Source organism: Etheostoma spectabile, chromosome 19 (assembly GCF_008692095.1).
Source record: "Etheostoma spectabile isolate EspeVRDwgs_2016 chromosome 19, UIUC_Espe_1.0, whole genome shotgun sequence".
Taxonomy (NCBI): Eukaryota; Metazoa; Chordata; class Actinopteri; order Perciformes; family Percidae; genus Etheostoma; species Etheostoma spectabile.
In genome coordinates this window covers 12,078,238-12,093,015 of record NC_045751.1, presented here as the reverse complement: position 1 = coordinate 12,093,015, position 14,778 = coordinate 12,078,238, and the positions used below count along the sequence as shown (strand labels likewise).

At 40.8% G+C, this 14,778-nt stretch overlaps 1 protein-coding gene and 1 long non-coding RNA gene across 3 annotated transcripts in view; both read left to right on the top strand.

Annotated features, from left to right (window-relative positions):
• Window positions 1-12,102, top strand: part of LOC116669374 (mesoderm induction early response protein 1) — a 15,062-nt gene extending 2,960 nt beyond the window's left edge. The window contains exons 3-11 of one of the 2 annotated variants that reach the window (XM_032499178.1): window positions 1,686-1,739; window positions 2,476-2,632; window positions 4,241-4,406; window positions 6,247-6,273; window positions 7,698-7,777; window positions 7,888-7,978; window positions 10,098-10,217; window positions 10,733-10,909; window positions 11,874-12,102. In XM_032499178.1, the coding sequence (XP_032355069.1) occupies window positions 2,624-2,632; window positions 4,241-4,406; window positions 6,247-6,273; window positions 7,698-7,777; window positions 7,888-7,978; window positions 10,098-10,217; window positions 10,733-10,909; window positions 11,874-12,013 (810 nt within the window). In that variant the 5' untranslated portion in view covers window positions 1,686-1,739; window positions 2,476-2,623 and the 3' untranslated portion in view covers window positions 12,014-12,102. The remainder of the gene's footprint in view (window positions 1-1,685; window positions 1,740-2,475; window positions 2,633-4,240; window positions 4,407-6,246; window positions 6,274-7,697; window positions 7,778-7,887; window positions 7,979-10,097; window positions 10,218-10,732; window positions 10,910-11,873) is intronic. The other variant, XM_032499179.1, reaches the window with a different exon arrangement.
• LOC116669375 (uncharacterized) overlaps window positions 1-14,778 on the top strand; it is a 17,355-nt gene that overhangs the window by 1,926 nt on the left and 651 nt on the right. The window contains exon 2 of the long non-coding RNA XR_004326764.1: window positions 1,875-1,880. This is a non-coding gene — a long non-coding RNA (uncharacterized LOC116669375). The remainder of the gene's footprint in view (window positions 1-1,874; window positions 1,881-14,778) is intronic.

Here is a 14,778-nt window from a genome sequence, read left to right as displayed (position 1 = left end):
ACTATCAGATCTGTTTTCTCTTCCTTAGCTGCTCACATCTTCACACCAGCGTTGGGCTTTTTCACACGTTTGAAACGTGTTGCAGCAGCAGATCTGCGAATAAACCTGTAACCTTAGCAACAGACAAGTTAACCTTTAACTACGTGTTGGTTCATTTAACCCTCGTGTTGTCTTCCCGTCAACCATGAAAACAAAAGACGCTTTTTCCGACGTTTTTGTCACTTTTTCAGTGTTTTCAGGTTTCAGGTTTTTTGATATTTTTAATGTTGACATTTTCAGCTTATTTTGACGGCCCCAAATTTCTTTTTTTTTTAACTATAAACGGGACAACATGAGGGTTAAGTTCCCTTTTATTGGTTGATTCACCCGGTACTTTAGCTTTAGCATTAGCCAGAATCAGAGTATGTAACATTAACCCAGGTGTGTCCAGTACAAAGTCCCATTGTTGTCTTCCCGTCAAAATTAAAAATCAACACTTTTGTTGATGCTTTTTATCGATGTTTTTAACTTTTTCTTACGTTTTTTACCCTTTTTTTCAACACTTTTGCGATTTTTTTCAATTATTGCCACTTTTTTTGACGTTTTCAACACTACGTAACACTAACTTATTAACTTCAGTTTTACAGTTATTTTGGAATTTTATTTGGAGGTTATTTATGGGTCTCATTGATAGGAAATTATACCTAATGTTTGAGTTAGAAAAGCAGAAATTAGGAATTATTGAGACTAAAATTAAAGGAATGGATGTTGATGATAATCACAGACTGGAATATGTCAACTTTTACTCAACACTATTTCAACAACACTTCACTTGTTTTACAATGCTATAAAATGAATAAATAAGACCCAAAATTAATGAAAGTAGAGATTGTACTTGGCAAAGAGCGTTGGAATCAATCATGTTATTTTGGGGAATTAAAAAGAACATTGATATAGGACAACAGGTCAATTTGACCTGAAGACAACATGCAGGTTAATTAACAAGCTGCAGCAGTTTATAAAGTCATTAAAGCGTAAGTCTCGCCAAAATGCACCCTAGGGTCTTTTTGTGAATGACCCCGAGTCTAGAGCCGATATTATCAGTCAATTTTAGGCATTTCCCAATCTATCGGTAAAAAATGTTTTGAAAGTAGAGATTTCAACTTCAACTTCTCTTCATTGATCCTTTTGGGATAACTCCCACAAGGAAATTGAAATTCCAGCATCCGTTTTTGCAAGAAATACAGTAAAAGTAAAATAATGATAATAATAATAATAATAATAATAACGACAATAATAAGGAACATTCGTCTGTAAAAAGGACTTTAACCATAAATATTATAGTCAAAAGTTTCAGTGCAAGTCCGGGTGTGTATGTATGAATGTATTGTACTTTGTATTTGCACTTGTATTTGTATTGTACTTTGTATTTGCACTTGTCAAAGAGCGTTGTGTGGAATCAATCATGTTATTTTGGGGAATTAAAAAGAACACTGATATAGGAAAACGGGTCAGTTTGAACAGAGGACAACATGAAGGTTAAGTTCCCTTTTATTGGATGATACACTTGCTACTTTAGCTTTAGCTTTAGCATTAGCCAGAATCAGAGTATTTAACATGCACCCAGGTGTGTCCAGTACAAAGTACATCATGTCCTAAGTCCCATTGTTGTTTTAAGGTTTCATGATTTGATCTTTCTGTCTCAGTTTTAGCAATTTCTTCACTATCCAGAGGAGAAAATGGAACCACAGGTCCTCCAGGTAAGGAACGACGTTTCTGTCTGTCCTTTATCGTCTTGTCCTCTTTAGTGTCCTGTACTCTGCTGTGGGAAACTGTCCAGTTGTGGAACAAAGTATTCAAATCCTTTACTTAGTACTAGCACCAAACTGCAAAAGTACTCTGTTACAAATAGAAATCCTGCATTAAAAATGTTACTTCAGTAAAGGTCTGTCAGTATCATCAGGAAAATGTAGTTAAAGTATTGAAAGTAAAGAAAAATCCCATTTTAGAAAAGTCTGCTGGTCGGACCGTTAAACAGCTGTGTGTTTAACGACATCATCATCTCAGCTGGATACTGTTGCTATGGTTACTCTATAATAACACATCAGATGTTGTAAACTACATGTGTTTGTGTGCGGCAATCCTACTGTGTAAAGTAACTAGCAACTAAAGCTGTCAGATGAATGTAGTGGAGTAAAAAGTACAATATTTCTCTCTGAAATGTAGCGTAGACTCGAGTAAAGTACAAGTACCTCAACATTTGGACTCAAGTACAGTACTGGAGTAAATGTACTTTTGTACGTTCTAGAGCTGCCCCGGTCCGATTCGGTTGTCACTGCTGCAGTCCTTGAAGTCCCCTTCTGCATCTATTCTTCAGAATAACCAACATGGTGGCAGTGCCTACATCCTGCTTCTGTCCTGTATCTGTCTTTATGGGGGAGGGGAGATGGTCTGAGGCCTTCTGACTGATTCTGTGTGTCTTTTTCACGTCTGCAGACCCTAATCCACCCACGGGTCGCCATCGGAGGAAACTCTAAATGAGACAGCTCGCACCACGCTGCCCACAGCTTCTCCCCAGAGTAACACGTCAGCGAATGCACCAGATCTGCCTTCAACAGCGTTCACGGCAACAGCTGCAGCCGACATGACACAGGTATCCTGCAAGTTTAAAATCTCTGATTTAAGTTCCTAATTCTCAGTGTGAAACAAAGCACATCCAATTGGAAAAGATGATTATGTTTTGTTGAATAGTGAAGTTATTTTCTCCACACTAAAGTAGAAAAGGTCCAACGTTGTTTTGGGAAACATGCGTTTCTCTTTCTTTTTTCTGACAACACGAAAACAACACGGAAATTAAGGTTTCCAGTTGTTCTCGGGTAGGTTAAGACAGTTTATTACCTAGAAGATGGAAAATGTATCTTAACATCTGGTTCACTCGTAGCCGGGACATCCCGACACAATCCAAAAGATTAAGGGTCTGGCATCTGAGTAATAAAAGTTGCCCATCTCGGGGGGGGGGGGGGGGGGGGCACCAGCGGGCAGTTAAAAATCTCACTACACGCAATTGGATAACAATACACAGGGCGACATATCCAGGGCCCATGAGATCATCAAATAGGCCGATGTGATTGGTGCAACTGGCCTCTGGCCCCGCCTCATCAGATACACGATATGATTGGTGCAAATCGCCTCTGCCGCCTATATCAGATACACCGATATGATTGGTGCAAACTCGCCTCTGGCCCCGCCTACATCAAGACACCGAATGATTGGTGCAACTCGGCCTCTGGCCCCACCTACATCAGATACACCGATGTGTATTGGTGCAGCTCGCCTTGGCCCCGCCTACATCAGATACACCGATGTGATTGGTGCAACTGCCTCTGCCCCGCCTAATCAGATACACCGATATGATGGTGCAACTCGCCTCTGGCCCCACCTACATCAGATCACCGATGTGATTGGTGCAGTCGCCTCTGGCCCCGCCTACATAGAACACCGATGTGATTGTGTGCAACTGCTTGTCCCAAATAATCAGATCACGATGTGATTGGTGCAGCTCGCCTCTGGCCCGCCCAACATCAGATACCCGATGTGATTGGTGTGCGCTGCCTCTGGCCCCGCCCACATCCGATACACAGATGTGATTGGGGCAGCTCGGTACCAGGGCATAGGTAATGGGCCGCATTACTCGATGCAGAGTAATGTTCTAGGGGAGAACTCTGGATTTTCAGGATCCAATATTTAAATATCCTGGAAATGTACCTGCACTGATCCCTGCTGGATCTACAGCAATGCATCATATTTTATAAGATCATGATAAGTTTGTAGCGTCGCTGTCCCGTGAGAACCACGTATCTCTAAAAAGTTTTCCTGATGTCAGAAAAACAGTCTTCAGCTTTGTGACGATGCATTTTCCAGCTGTTCCAGGAGGCTTTTTAAAGACTTTTCTCAGGGGGTTTCCACATTGTTGCTGTGACAGAGGAATTATTGAGACTAAAATTAAAGGAATGGATGTTGATGATAATCACAGACTGGAATATGTCAACTTTTACTCAATACTATTTCAACAACACTTCAATTTGTTTCTCCAAATGCTATAAAATTGAATAAGACGCCCCAAAATTAATGAAAGTAGAGATTTGTACTTGGCAAAGAGCGTTGGAATCAATCATGTTATTTTGGGGAATTAAAAACAACATTGATATAGGACAACGGGTCAAAAAGAGTTAATACCAAGCGTCTGCCTCTCCTGTTGCAGACCCAGAAGAGTTCAGACGACGTGAACGGAACGAGAAAGGAAGAAGAGAGCAGCACGGAGGAACAGACCACCCCCCCGGCCAGCGAGACCGAGGCCGTGACGGGGGGTGTCGGTGTTGAAGGGACAACGGTTTCCACAGCGACGGACGGGACCTCGCTTAAACCAGGTAGCTCACAGACGGCGTGTTAGCGAGGCCTGTGTGCAAAGTCTGTCTTCCTGTGTGTTAACCAACAACCATCACATGCTGCTGTTCTCTAACTGCCACGCCGAGACACTGCGAAAAACACACACACACACACACACACAACACACACACACCACACACACACAAATACGCCACACACTCTAACATACTTAAACACACACACCACACCCACACACACACACGCACACTCAAACACACACACACACACCACACACACACACTTAACAACTAACAAACACACACACACACACGCACACTAAACACCACCACACCAACACCACACCCACACACGCACACACTCTAACACCACTCAAACTAAAACAAACACAAACATACACAACTCTAACACCTCAAAACAAACAACACACACACACACACAATCAAACACACCACAAACAACACACACACACTCCAACACACTCAAAGAACACACACACACACACACACCACACACACAACACACACCAAACACAAAAACCACACACAAACAGACACACACACACACACACACACACACACACACACACACACACAACACACATACTCTAACACACTCAAACACACCGCACACATCACCCAACATAAACACACAACTCAAGCACACACACACACACAAACCACACACATCAAACACACAACACACTAAAACCCTCACACACACACACCACACCAACAAAACAAAAACACACACACTCCAACCCACAACAAAGACACACACACAACCACGCACACACGCACAATCAAAAACACACACACCACACATACGCACACACTCTAAACACATCAAACTAAAAACCCAACATACTCATACTCAAACACACTCAAACACACACACACCACACACACACACACACACAACAAACACAACAACACCACACACACACAATCAACACACACACAAACCCACCACTCAACACAATCAACGCACACACCACACACACACACACACTCACACACACACACACACAAAACATACACACACACACACACACACACACAAACACACACACATACTTTAACCACTCAACACACGCACACACTCAACACATCAAGACACACACACACAAACACACACACAAATGCTGTTTGTCAACTTCAGCAAGTGCAGCCAGACTAATCAAACTAAAAATTGATTCATATTTTTTGATTATTCTGTTTCGAGAAAACTGGAAAAATGATCCGACCAGTTTTTTAAAATCTGAGTTGGTTTCTCTTACTTATATTATATAAATTGTTTTTATCATTTCTATAAAAAAAAGTCTATAAAATGTCCCAGTTTCGGTGAGTAATGGGTATGACCTTTAAATAACTTGTTTTGTAAGTCCGAAATCCAAAGATATTCAGTTTATTATGACATTAAAAACAGAAAAGAGAAGATAATCTCACAATTTGAGAGGCGGAAAAAACATTTTCTGCCATTTTTGCATGAAAAATTACTTTAATGCGAGAAATTATAACATGTTTCTGTCAATTAACTAATCATTTAGTCGATTAATCTACATCTTAGTCAATGTTAAATATACCTGTATGATATTAAACTGAATATATTTTGGTTCTGGACTTTTTGTAACATGAAAACAAGCAATTTGAAGATATCACCTTGATAAAATGGAAAATGATTACATCCATCAGTGGTTTTTGGGACATTTTAGAGCCAAACAAAAGGATTAATTGAGAAAACAACTGTGTAAATGTATTGTGCGTCTGTGCTCCACTAGAGGGCTTGAACTGACGGTGTAATTCTTTGATCTGAGTCTTTAAGCCTCAGAGTGAACAGTAACCAGCTGTCTGTTTCTTTTAGAGACACCTGGACACTCGGGTACCGTAGGTAAGGATGTTCTACTTTTATATTTCTGTATTATTTATCCGGCCAAACCACCATATTCTACTTTATCTTCATTTTGAGGAAACATCTTCTTTAGTGACTAAAAAAATGTCTTTAAGGAGTCTCAAAGTGTTCAATATTAGATAAATAAAACATGATTTTATGACTTTATGTTTTGTAACATTTTTACAGTAATAGTAAACACTTTGGGGTTCAATACTTCCATGGTAATCAAATGTATCTATCAATCCCTGCTTTTATTATATATTTTCTTGTTTTATAATAATGCATTAACCTGTTGTCTTCGGGTCAAATTTGACCCGTTTTCAAAAGGTTTCTATATCAGAAATTAGTTTTTTTCTCAACTAAATTGTCAAAAAAATAAAATAAAGGGGGTTGGTTCCATATCACGCTCTTCACAAGTAAAATAAATGATCAGTTCGCTACTTTCATTGAATTTGGGTTGTTTACTCAATTACAGTATATAGCATCTAAAAAAGAACTGATACAAGAAGGTTGAAAACAGGGACCACAATAATGGAAAAAGTTTTAAAAATGTGGGGAGAAAACAAAAAGAGTGCAGGAAAAAATCAACGATAACTTCAAAAAAAGGGAAAAACATGGTACTTATGCCCCTGTATTTAACATAGGGGTGTTAACTTATGCCCCTGTATTTTAACATAGGGGGGTGTATACTATGCCCCTGTATTTTAACATAGGGGGGTGTATACTTATGCCCCTGTATTTAAACTAGGGGGGGTGAACTTATGCCCTGTATTAACATAGGGGGGGTGTATTATGCCCCTGTATTTTAACATAGGGGGGTGTATACTTATGCCCCTGTATTTAACATAGGGGGGGTTATACTTATGCCCCTGTATTTTAACATAGGGGGGTGTATACTTATGCCCCTGTATTTTAACATAGGGGGGTGTATACTTAGCCCCTGTATTTAACATGGGGGGGTATACTTATGCCCCTGTATTTAACATGGGGGTGTATACTTATGCCCCTGTATTTTAACAAGGGGGTGTATACTTATGCCCTGTATTTACATAGGGGGTGTATTATTGCCCGTATTTTAACATAGGGGGTGTATACTTATGCCCTGATTTTAATAGGGGGGGTTATACTTATGCCTGATTTTACATAGGGGGGTGTATACTTATGCCCGTATTTTAACATAGGGGGGTGTATTACTTAGCCCGTATTAACATAGGGGGGTGTATACTTATGCCCCTGTATTTAAGGAAGAACATTTATTTATTTACAATACATTATCTTCACAAAGAAAATTGGTGTCCTTAAAAGTTGCATTTTCCTAATTTTTTAATTAAGGCATAAGATCAATTTCGAAAAGATGTTTTTTTATTCATCTTTCTAATTAACCATAAAAGTGAGTTGCCCGTCTCTCGCCATGTGTCTAGGTTACGTGTTCCTCTTCTTCATCCTCCTGGTGATCATTGTTCTGTGTGTCATCCTCTACTTTCTCAGGAGAGCCTCCAGGGTAAGACAACAACAATCATATTTCACTGTGTCACGTCACGGTTGAAACAGTTAGCTGATGCTCTTACGAAGCTTTTTTGTTGTCGCTAACTTGTTTATTTGTTTGTCCAGTCGTACTCGTTTGACCTCCATCGTCCGGTTCCCGCCAACCATCACAACGAACCCATTGGCAACTTTGAACCAGTCTACCTGGACGACCTGGGTAAGTGTGTTTGGTTTCATTTCAATTCAATTACTGTGAAAGGATTATATATTTAAGATTTTTTTAACACATGAACTCCGCTATATGTACGACAAATCTGCTCCTGACACTGTCCGAAATTTCTTTATCTTTCTTTTTCTCAAATGTAATAAGATCTAAAGGATGGTATCAGCAAGTATGTGAGATTATGCGCCAAGCCAACATAATTTAGCCCCGAAAAAACCTCCTCCAAAGTAGTTTAATATTCTTTTTCTATTCTTTTTCTGCAAACTAGATAATAATAGAAAGTTCTTTGGCATTCATTGAGCCAGGCCATTCAAACAAAGACTCAGAATAGGCTGATACACAACTTCAGATGTGACAAACGGGTGTAAAAGCAATGGTATTGGAACCTCTCTACTCTCCCTGTGGTCCGGGCGGAGCGTGCAGAAGACACGACAAGACACCACGTCATAGACTCACTTCGAAATTCGGTTATAAACAACCGAGTCTTTGCGTTTTTTTGAATCGGTCCGATGATTTCAGCGTCGGCCAATTCTGACAGAAGAGCAGAATCTCAGTCACGTTTCCATTTATTTGTCAAGCAAAGTTTGAGCAACCTTTTAAAATGTCCCAAAAAAGAAATTAAAAGAAAAAGCAAATTACTGTAAAAGCGTGTCCATCAACTGGTTTAGAGCGAATAAACACTATGCAAAGCGTAGTTTGGTCACACGTTGACGTTACGCGTGGTTGTGAGGTTGCAAACCGCCTTGCTAAATCAAAGAGTTGAGAAGACAAATAAAGAGAGGTAGCATTGTACAAGTGGGCCACCTGTGCAGAATCCAGGGTTGTGGTGGAGACATTTGGTGTGTTGGGATTAATAATGTTATATGTGCTTAAACATTGCGTGTGATTTGCATTATACATTTAAGCTAAAAGGCAAAAGCATTATTTCAACATAAATGAAGACATGTTGGTCATGCATTAAGTTTGTTGTTCTTGCATTAAGTTGTTTTGCAATGCTTCTGTTCTATAACATATGATGTTCTGGTATATTCCGTTAAAATCCAGCTCTCCTAAATATGCCAGAAGCAGAATTGATGATTAGGGTCCGCGTCCTGTGTCTAGTTTCAGTCCTCCTTTACAGCCCAAATGATCTGAAGGGTGATAAACTTTCAGTCACATTCCACACGAAAAGATAACGAAATAGGCACACAAACACATCAACCCGTGTGACCTAGAGAAAACCCCCCCCCCCCCCCCCACCCACCCCCCCCCCCCCTAGCGGATAAGACCAGGGGTGCAAGACCGAAGAGCCAGACAAAGGAAGGGGAGAGCTGTGATAGCTTGATCCAGGTAACTCTAGGATATCCTACGTAATAAAAAGGGATTACACATCCACATCTGAGATTCGACTACTAATCGACTGAACCTGAGACTGGAGCAGGATTTAGCTCCAACAGTGTCAGCGAGACAACCGTTTACCGCTGTGTATAAGCGGTGTGCAGGGCCATATGATTCAAGCTGTTGAACCAATTCGTCAGTTTGCCCGTCGTAGCTGAGCCACAAGCTACAGCGCACCGCAACTCCACCACGCAGCTTTTTACACAAGTGAACAATGCACTGGATGGGACTCATTTCCCGATCCTTCCCCCAACAGAATTTGGGATTATAGTCATGTGAGTTACGTCTTCACTATTCCAAAATGTATTTGGCAAAGCTGTTTCCATCTCCCATTCTGCACATTAACTCTTTGTCAAAAAAGGCCGAAACTCAAGCGAGCGTAAAAACATTTTTGCAAATTTTGCCGTTTCATCAATATTTTCCAACGGTAACGACAGTTTTTCCGCTGTCTGCGTGTAAATCACCCGTCTTCCTTAACCTCAGAAATTTGTTTTCTTTGGGTTTGTGGGAGCTGATGGAAATGTGATCAACACACCCACTCGCTTGCTGTGAATTCTCACACTTTGTGGGACATTACACAGACTTCGGGGAGTTGGCAGTGAAAAGACCGTTGATGTCCGATCGGACTGATTCAGACATTTCTGTTCTTACATACAGTTACGCCAAGAAATGTCTGGATAATTTCCGGTTTTAGCATATCCTGATGTGTGTGCTCTGGTCGTTTGTTTGTGTTCAGATCGACCAGCCCCTAAAGATGAAGCAACCACCAACGCCCCTTCACCTCCTCCAGTATCCAACGGCACAACTCTACAGTCGGAGGAAGCAATCTCAAATGGAGAGAGTGGTACAGAAAAAGGTTTTTGGTGCTTTTGGTGTTCAATTTTTACCACTGTAAAGTCAATACTGCTACAGTATAACCCTTTAGGTAGTTTTAAATTAAGCCACTTGCAGATCTTTCATCCATCACGGCCTACATGAGTCATGTACATACATTGTATCAGTTGTATCAAGCTAAACACAGAGATTACTACAAGTTTCCGAACTATTTAGTATGTTACACTACAGGCTACACTGCGTGTTGTACGAGCCAAGATGACCAAAGGGCAGATAGAAAATTAAAGACGACAAAGTTGTGGGAAAGCAGAAGTCGGATGCATGTTTTCTTGACTGCCTCAGGGAAAATGAATGACATTAACATGAATTTAAGTTATTTCCTGTGCAAATAACCTGAACGCTACGTTACCCAGCACACACTGAACAATTTGTATCTTCGTGTTTATCAACGCAAAATCTTTACACTAACTCTTGTGCACTTGAAAACGTCCTCGACTTACCTTTTCTTCTCTCTTACTGCTTGGCCTGTAACTCCAGCTCCGCAGAACCAGCCGGATGCAAACGGCCTGGAGACTTCGCCCCCCACTGGTGACACCAGTCCCTCACTGGGCCACGTCGCAGCTGACGACACGTCCAGCCCGTTCAGCAGCACCAACCTGCTCTTCGATGCTATCGGGGAGGAGCAGCAGAACGAAAATAACAACAACAACCCATGTAAGACACTTTAAATTGATACAAACACAAAGGCAAAAATCAGCATGGTAGTATTTTTCATAAGTAAACTGAACTTCATGTGTGTAATTAGTAGAGTTCCCTCTTTAAAGGAAAAGAGCCTGACAGTCATGAAAATAGAAATTTGTGCACATTATGCTCTCAAATAACTCAGTGTTGCACACAAATTAACTAAACTATGTACAATAAGTTATGTCAAAGATAATACTAAGACAATAAGTTTTGTATTATGCCTTTTTTCATGTATCACGGTGCAAATATTACGCTGCAATAGGTTAACGTTAGCAGCCGAACATGTTGCTGAAACAACACCCAATGTAACATTTGAACTGTTTAAAGTTTTTAAAAAGGGATTAAGGACACATAATAAATGTGACAGCACTAGGATATAAATAAAAACGCGGTGAAATGATACAAGCGCGGCCTGGCCGACTGTGGGAAATGCCAGACTCCCCCGAAAGCAAATTTAAGAAAAACTTAAAACATATCAAAACTCACATTTTGTGTCTCGTTACATTTGAGCAAACGTAAGCTAGGAGTTGTAAGGTGCCACATTATGAGGAAGCTAACGTTAAGCTAGCTGTTCCTAACCTGCGTCTAGCTTTGGTGCTAAGACACGCTAAAGTAGTCAACCCTCATGTTGTCCATGGGTCAAATTGATCCGATTTTCAGTTCATTTGTTTGTTTTGTCACAAAACATGGGCAGTCGAAATAAGTGCTAAACATGCCAATATCAAAAAATATCAAAAAACTTTAGAAAATACCCCCAAAACATCAAAAAAAGCACCTGCAACATTGAAAAAGTGATAAAAATGTTGGAAAAAGTGATCACAATGTTAAAAAGAGGGACCAAAATGGTTGGCGGGAAGACAACACAAGTGTTAATTAGCTAATAAATCTCAGCTCTGTTAACTAACTATACGTTTGTCCTTCTCTTTTTCCTCAGCGGTTTCTTCCAGTGAGCCGTTTGTTGAGATAAACCTCGACGAGCCGGCGTGGTGCGATGAGCTCCTCACCTCCTCGGAAGCTCCTTCTTCTGTCCTCCCCTTCTCTCCTTTCTCCTTGTCCTCCATTTCTTCTTCTTAGCACCTTCACTGATGACCAACATGGAAAGAAAAACAACATAAATCTATGAGTACTTGTCTGTTATTTCCAGCCTGTTAAAAACTATCTGGGAATTTTTTCCACATTTACAAATCTCAAACAATAAGCTGTCGACATGAAGCATATTGTCATATGTTTAGATATTTTCAGCAAATTTAGCAATCTGATAAGTTAGTGTTTTGTCTAATAAAGGTTACGTTGGCACAGTATCCTTCTCGTCTTCAGCCCAGTCAAACAACAGTGAGCTCAGTTAACTTGAACCTGAACTAGCCGTTAGCTTAACGACTCAGCATTTTGTGCTGTAGCCCTTTGTATATATTGCTTGTCTATGATAGCAACCTTTTGTTTTATTGCATTTGAAATTTAAGAGAGTATTTTAATGGAGCGCTTGTCACACTTTAGCCGCTGTGTCTCAAACTACAACAAAACGTTGTTAGTAAGCTATCAAAAAACTACTATTTCTCCTGCAGGCATATTTCTGTTGTGCAATCCTAGCAACGAAATAATGTTTTATGTGCAGGTAATGTTTCCTATATGATACAAAATGGATGTAAGACACAATGATATACACTTTTCATCAGAAGGTGGTGGTTATAAATGTCTGTATAAATTGAAATTTGTTTTCATTTAACCTCCAGTGAATACATATTTTTGTAGTAAACAATGCAAGAGGAAAAAAAAATACATTCACTCCTGTTAATTAGCTTTTATTAAGTGCTTTAAACCAAACTGACAAACAAATTGATTTGTCATTTTCAGTTTGTTGGGCTACAGTTTAAGACCATTTTGATTGAAGCGCCTGTGTCAGGAGCGCATTGTTGACATTTGGTAACTTGTTCTCAGCCAATAGTCTGAGTCTGTATGGTATTTTATTAAAGAATTGTTAAAACATTTGTTTTTCAGTTTTCTTATTTTAAGGGGCACCGATTATGCTATTTTGCACTGATCCAGCACATAGTTTGAATAAGAAGAATTAGTTTGCATGTTTTATTTATTTGTTTCTTTTTTTTTACCACCAATAGTGTAGTGCCCCTCAGAGCAGGTGCCTGTTCAGGAGAGTACGATTGCTTGGTTCTCACTTAATATTTAGTTTTTTTCAACAACTTCACATATAAGCGTGGTTCAAACAGGCCCTGCTACTAGTTTTTCAGTTACACATCCAGGTAGCGATGTGCCTATAGCAGAGAAAGCAAGGAGCTAGTCTTATCCTGCTGGAGAAGCTGCCACAACGCGCTGAACGGCCTGAGAAATATCTGCATCCACTGGCGAAATAACAACGTACTGGAGAGCCCAAGCGCGTGGGTGTTCCCCCAACATGTTTCTGCACACTTGATTTCCTTGTAGGGTAGACAACAAGAACTTTTTGGCCTACCGGTAGCCCACTGCTAAGAAATGCTTGGGCAACCCGTTGTCATTCCTGTTGTCAGATACTGACGTTTGGTCAGGGATTCTCAGCATCAGACAGACGCAAAAGGCACCTTTTAACGTCTGTATGTGATAGCGGTGTTTTTGCTGCCTTCAGCTTCTTTTTAAAACAAAAATGTGTCTTCTGGCATCATCCGCATGCTGAAGATGCAAAAACAACACACCTTTCACGTTCTGGGTGTGTCGCGTTAGGTGACGGCAGATTCCTGATGCAGTGTTAAATCTGCAATGGAAAATGGAGGACGGGGCACCGTGGCCAAGCCGAGTAGAGCTGGTACTAGCGGTGGGTAAGTGCCATTAGAGATGCAACGCATGTGGCAAAAAAAGGGAGACCAGGCAGATTAAAATGCCAATTAATTGTTTATTGTAAAGCAAACTAGAGAACTATTACCAAAAGAACATAAAACATGTGTGAAATCAATGGTATCAGTAGTGTGGATGAATGACAACTGCAACAGAAGAGAAGAAACAAACCCAAACCAGGAGGTGTGGAGCCTAGGAGATGGAGAAGTCAGAGAGAGAACAATCAGACATGACTTCAGGCAGTGGATTGCTTGAATCTGCAGGGATTTAAAGAAAATCTAACCCTGACCCTTGTTAGGTGTTGTTCTTGCAACACGCTAATGTTCCTGCTCTGTGTAGAAACAGCAGAGGTAACACCAGACTGCTGGGGAGATTAATCCAGAATAAAGACATCGCCAGAATACACTCATAACCTCTTCTCAACACAATAACAAAAACCACAGCCAGATTCCCACAGCTTCTGAACAACAGCTCGACCTGTATGGCCATGATGGTGTAAAAAGCCCTCTGCTTTGATTGGTCAACTCTTCCCCTGTCCCCGCCCTGTTCCCCTGGCCCTGGACGAATCAGAACGCAGAGAACAGAAAGGCTGCAGAAGGAAACGACGAACAAGGAAAAAATCAAGAGGCTGACATCCTGAAATATTGATACAAAATCCAAACAATTCAGACTTGTTGCTCCAAAGGAAAGCAGCCAAACACATCCAATGCTGATATTTCTGATTCTGATCCCTCTCTCTCCTTTCAGACTCAGGTAGGTGACGGGATGGACGACAGCCAGGTAGGGCTCCACACAGGTCAGCATGTGAAAGAAAAGCTCTCCGTACCAGTTGATGTTCCAAACAAAGAACCCCGCAGTAAATACATCATCATGATACCTGTAGATACCCCAGCAGCAGAGGGTGTACCCACAGACACCAATGAGCTCCATGGCGACCATGTGGTAGGTGAAGGTGTCCGAGTGACTCGTTGGTGCAGCGTAGGTGGAGCGATGTCGCCGCCATCGTTGGAGACCCAGGT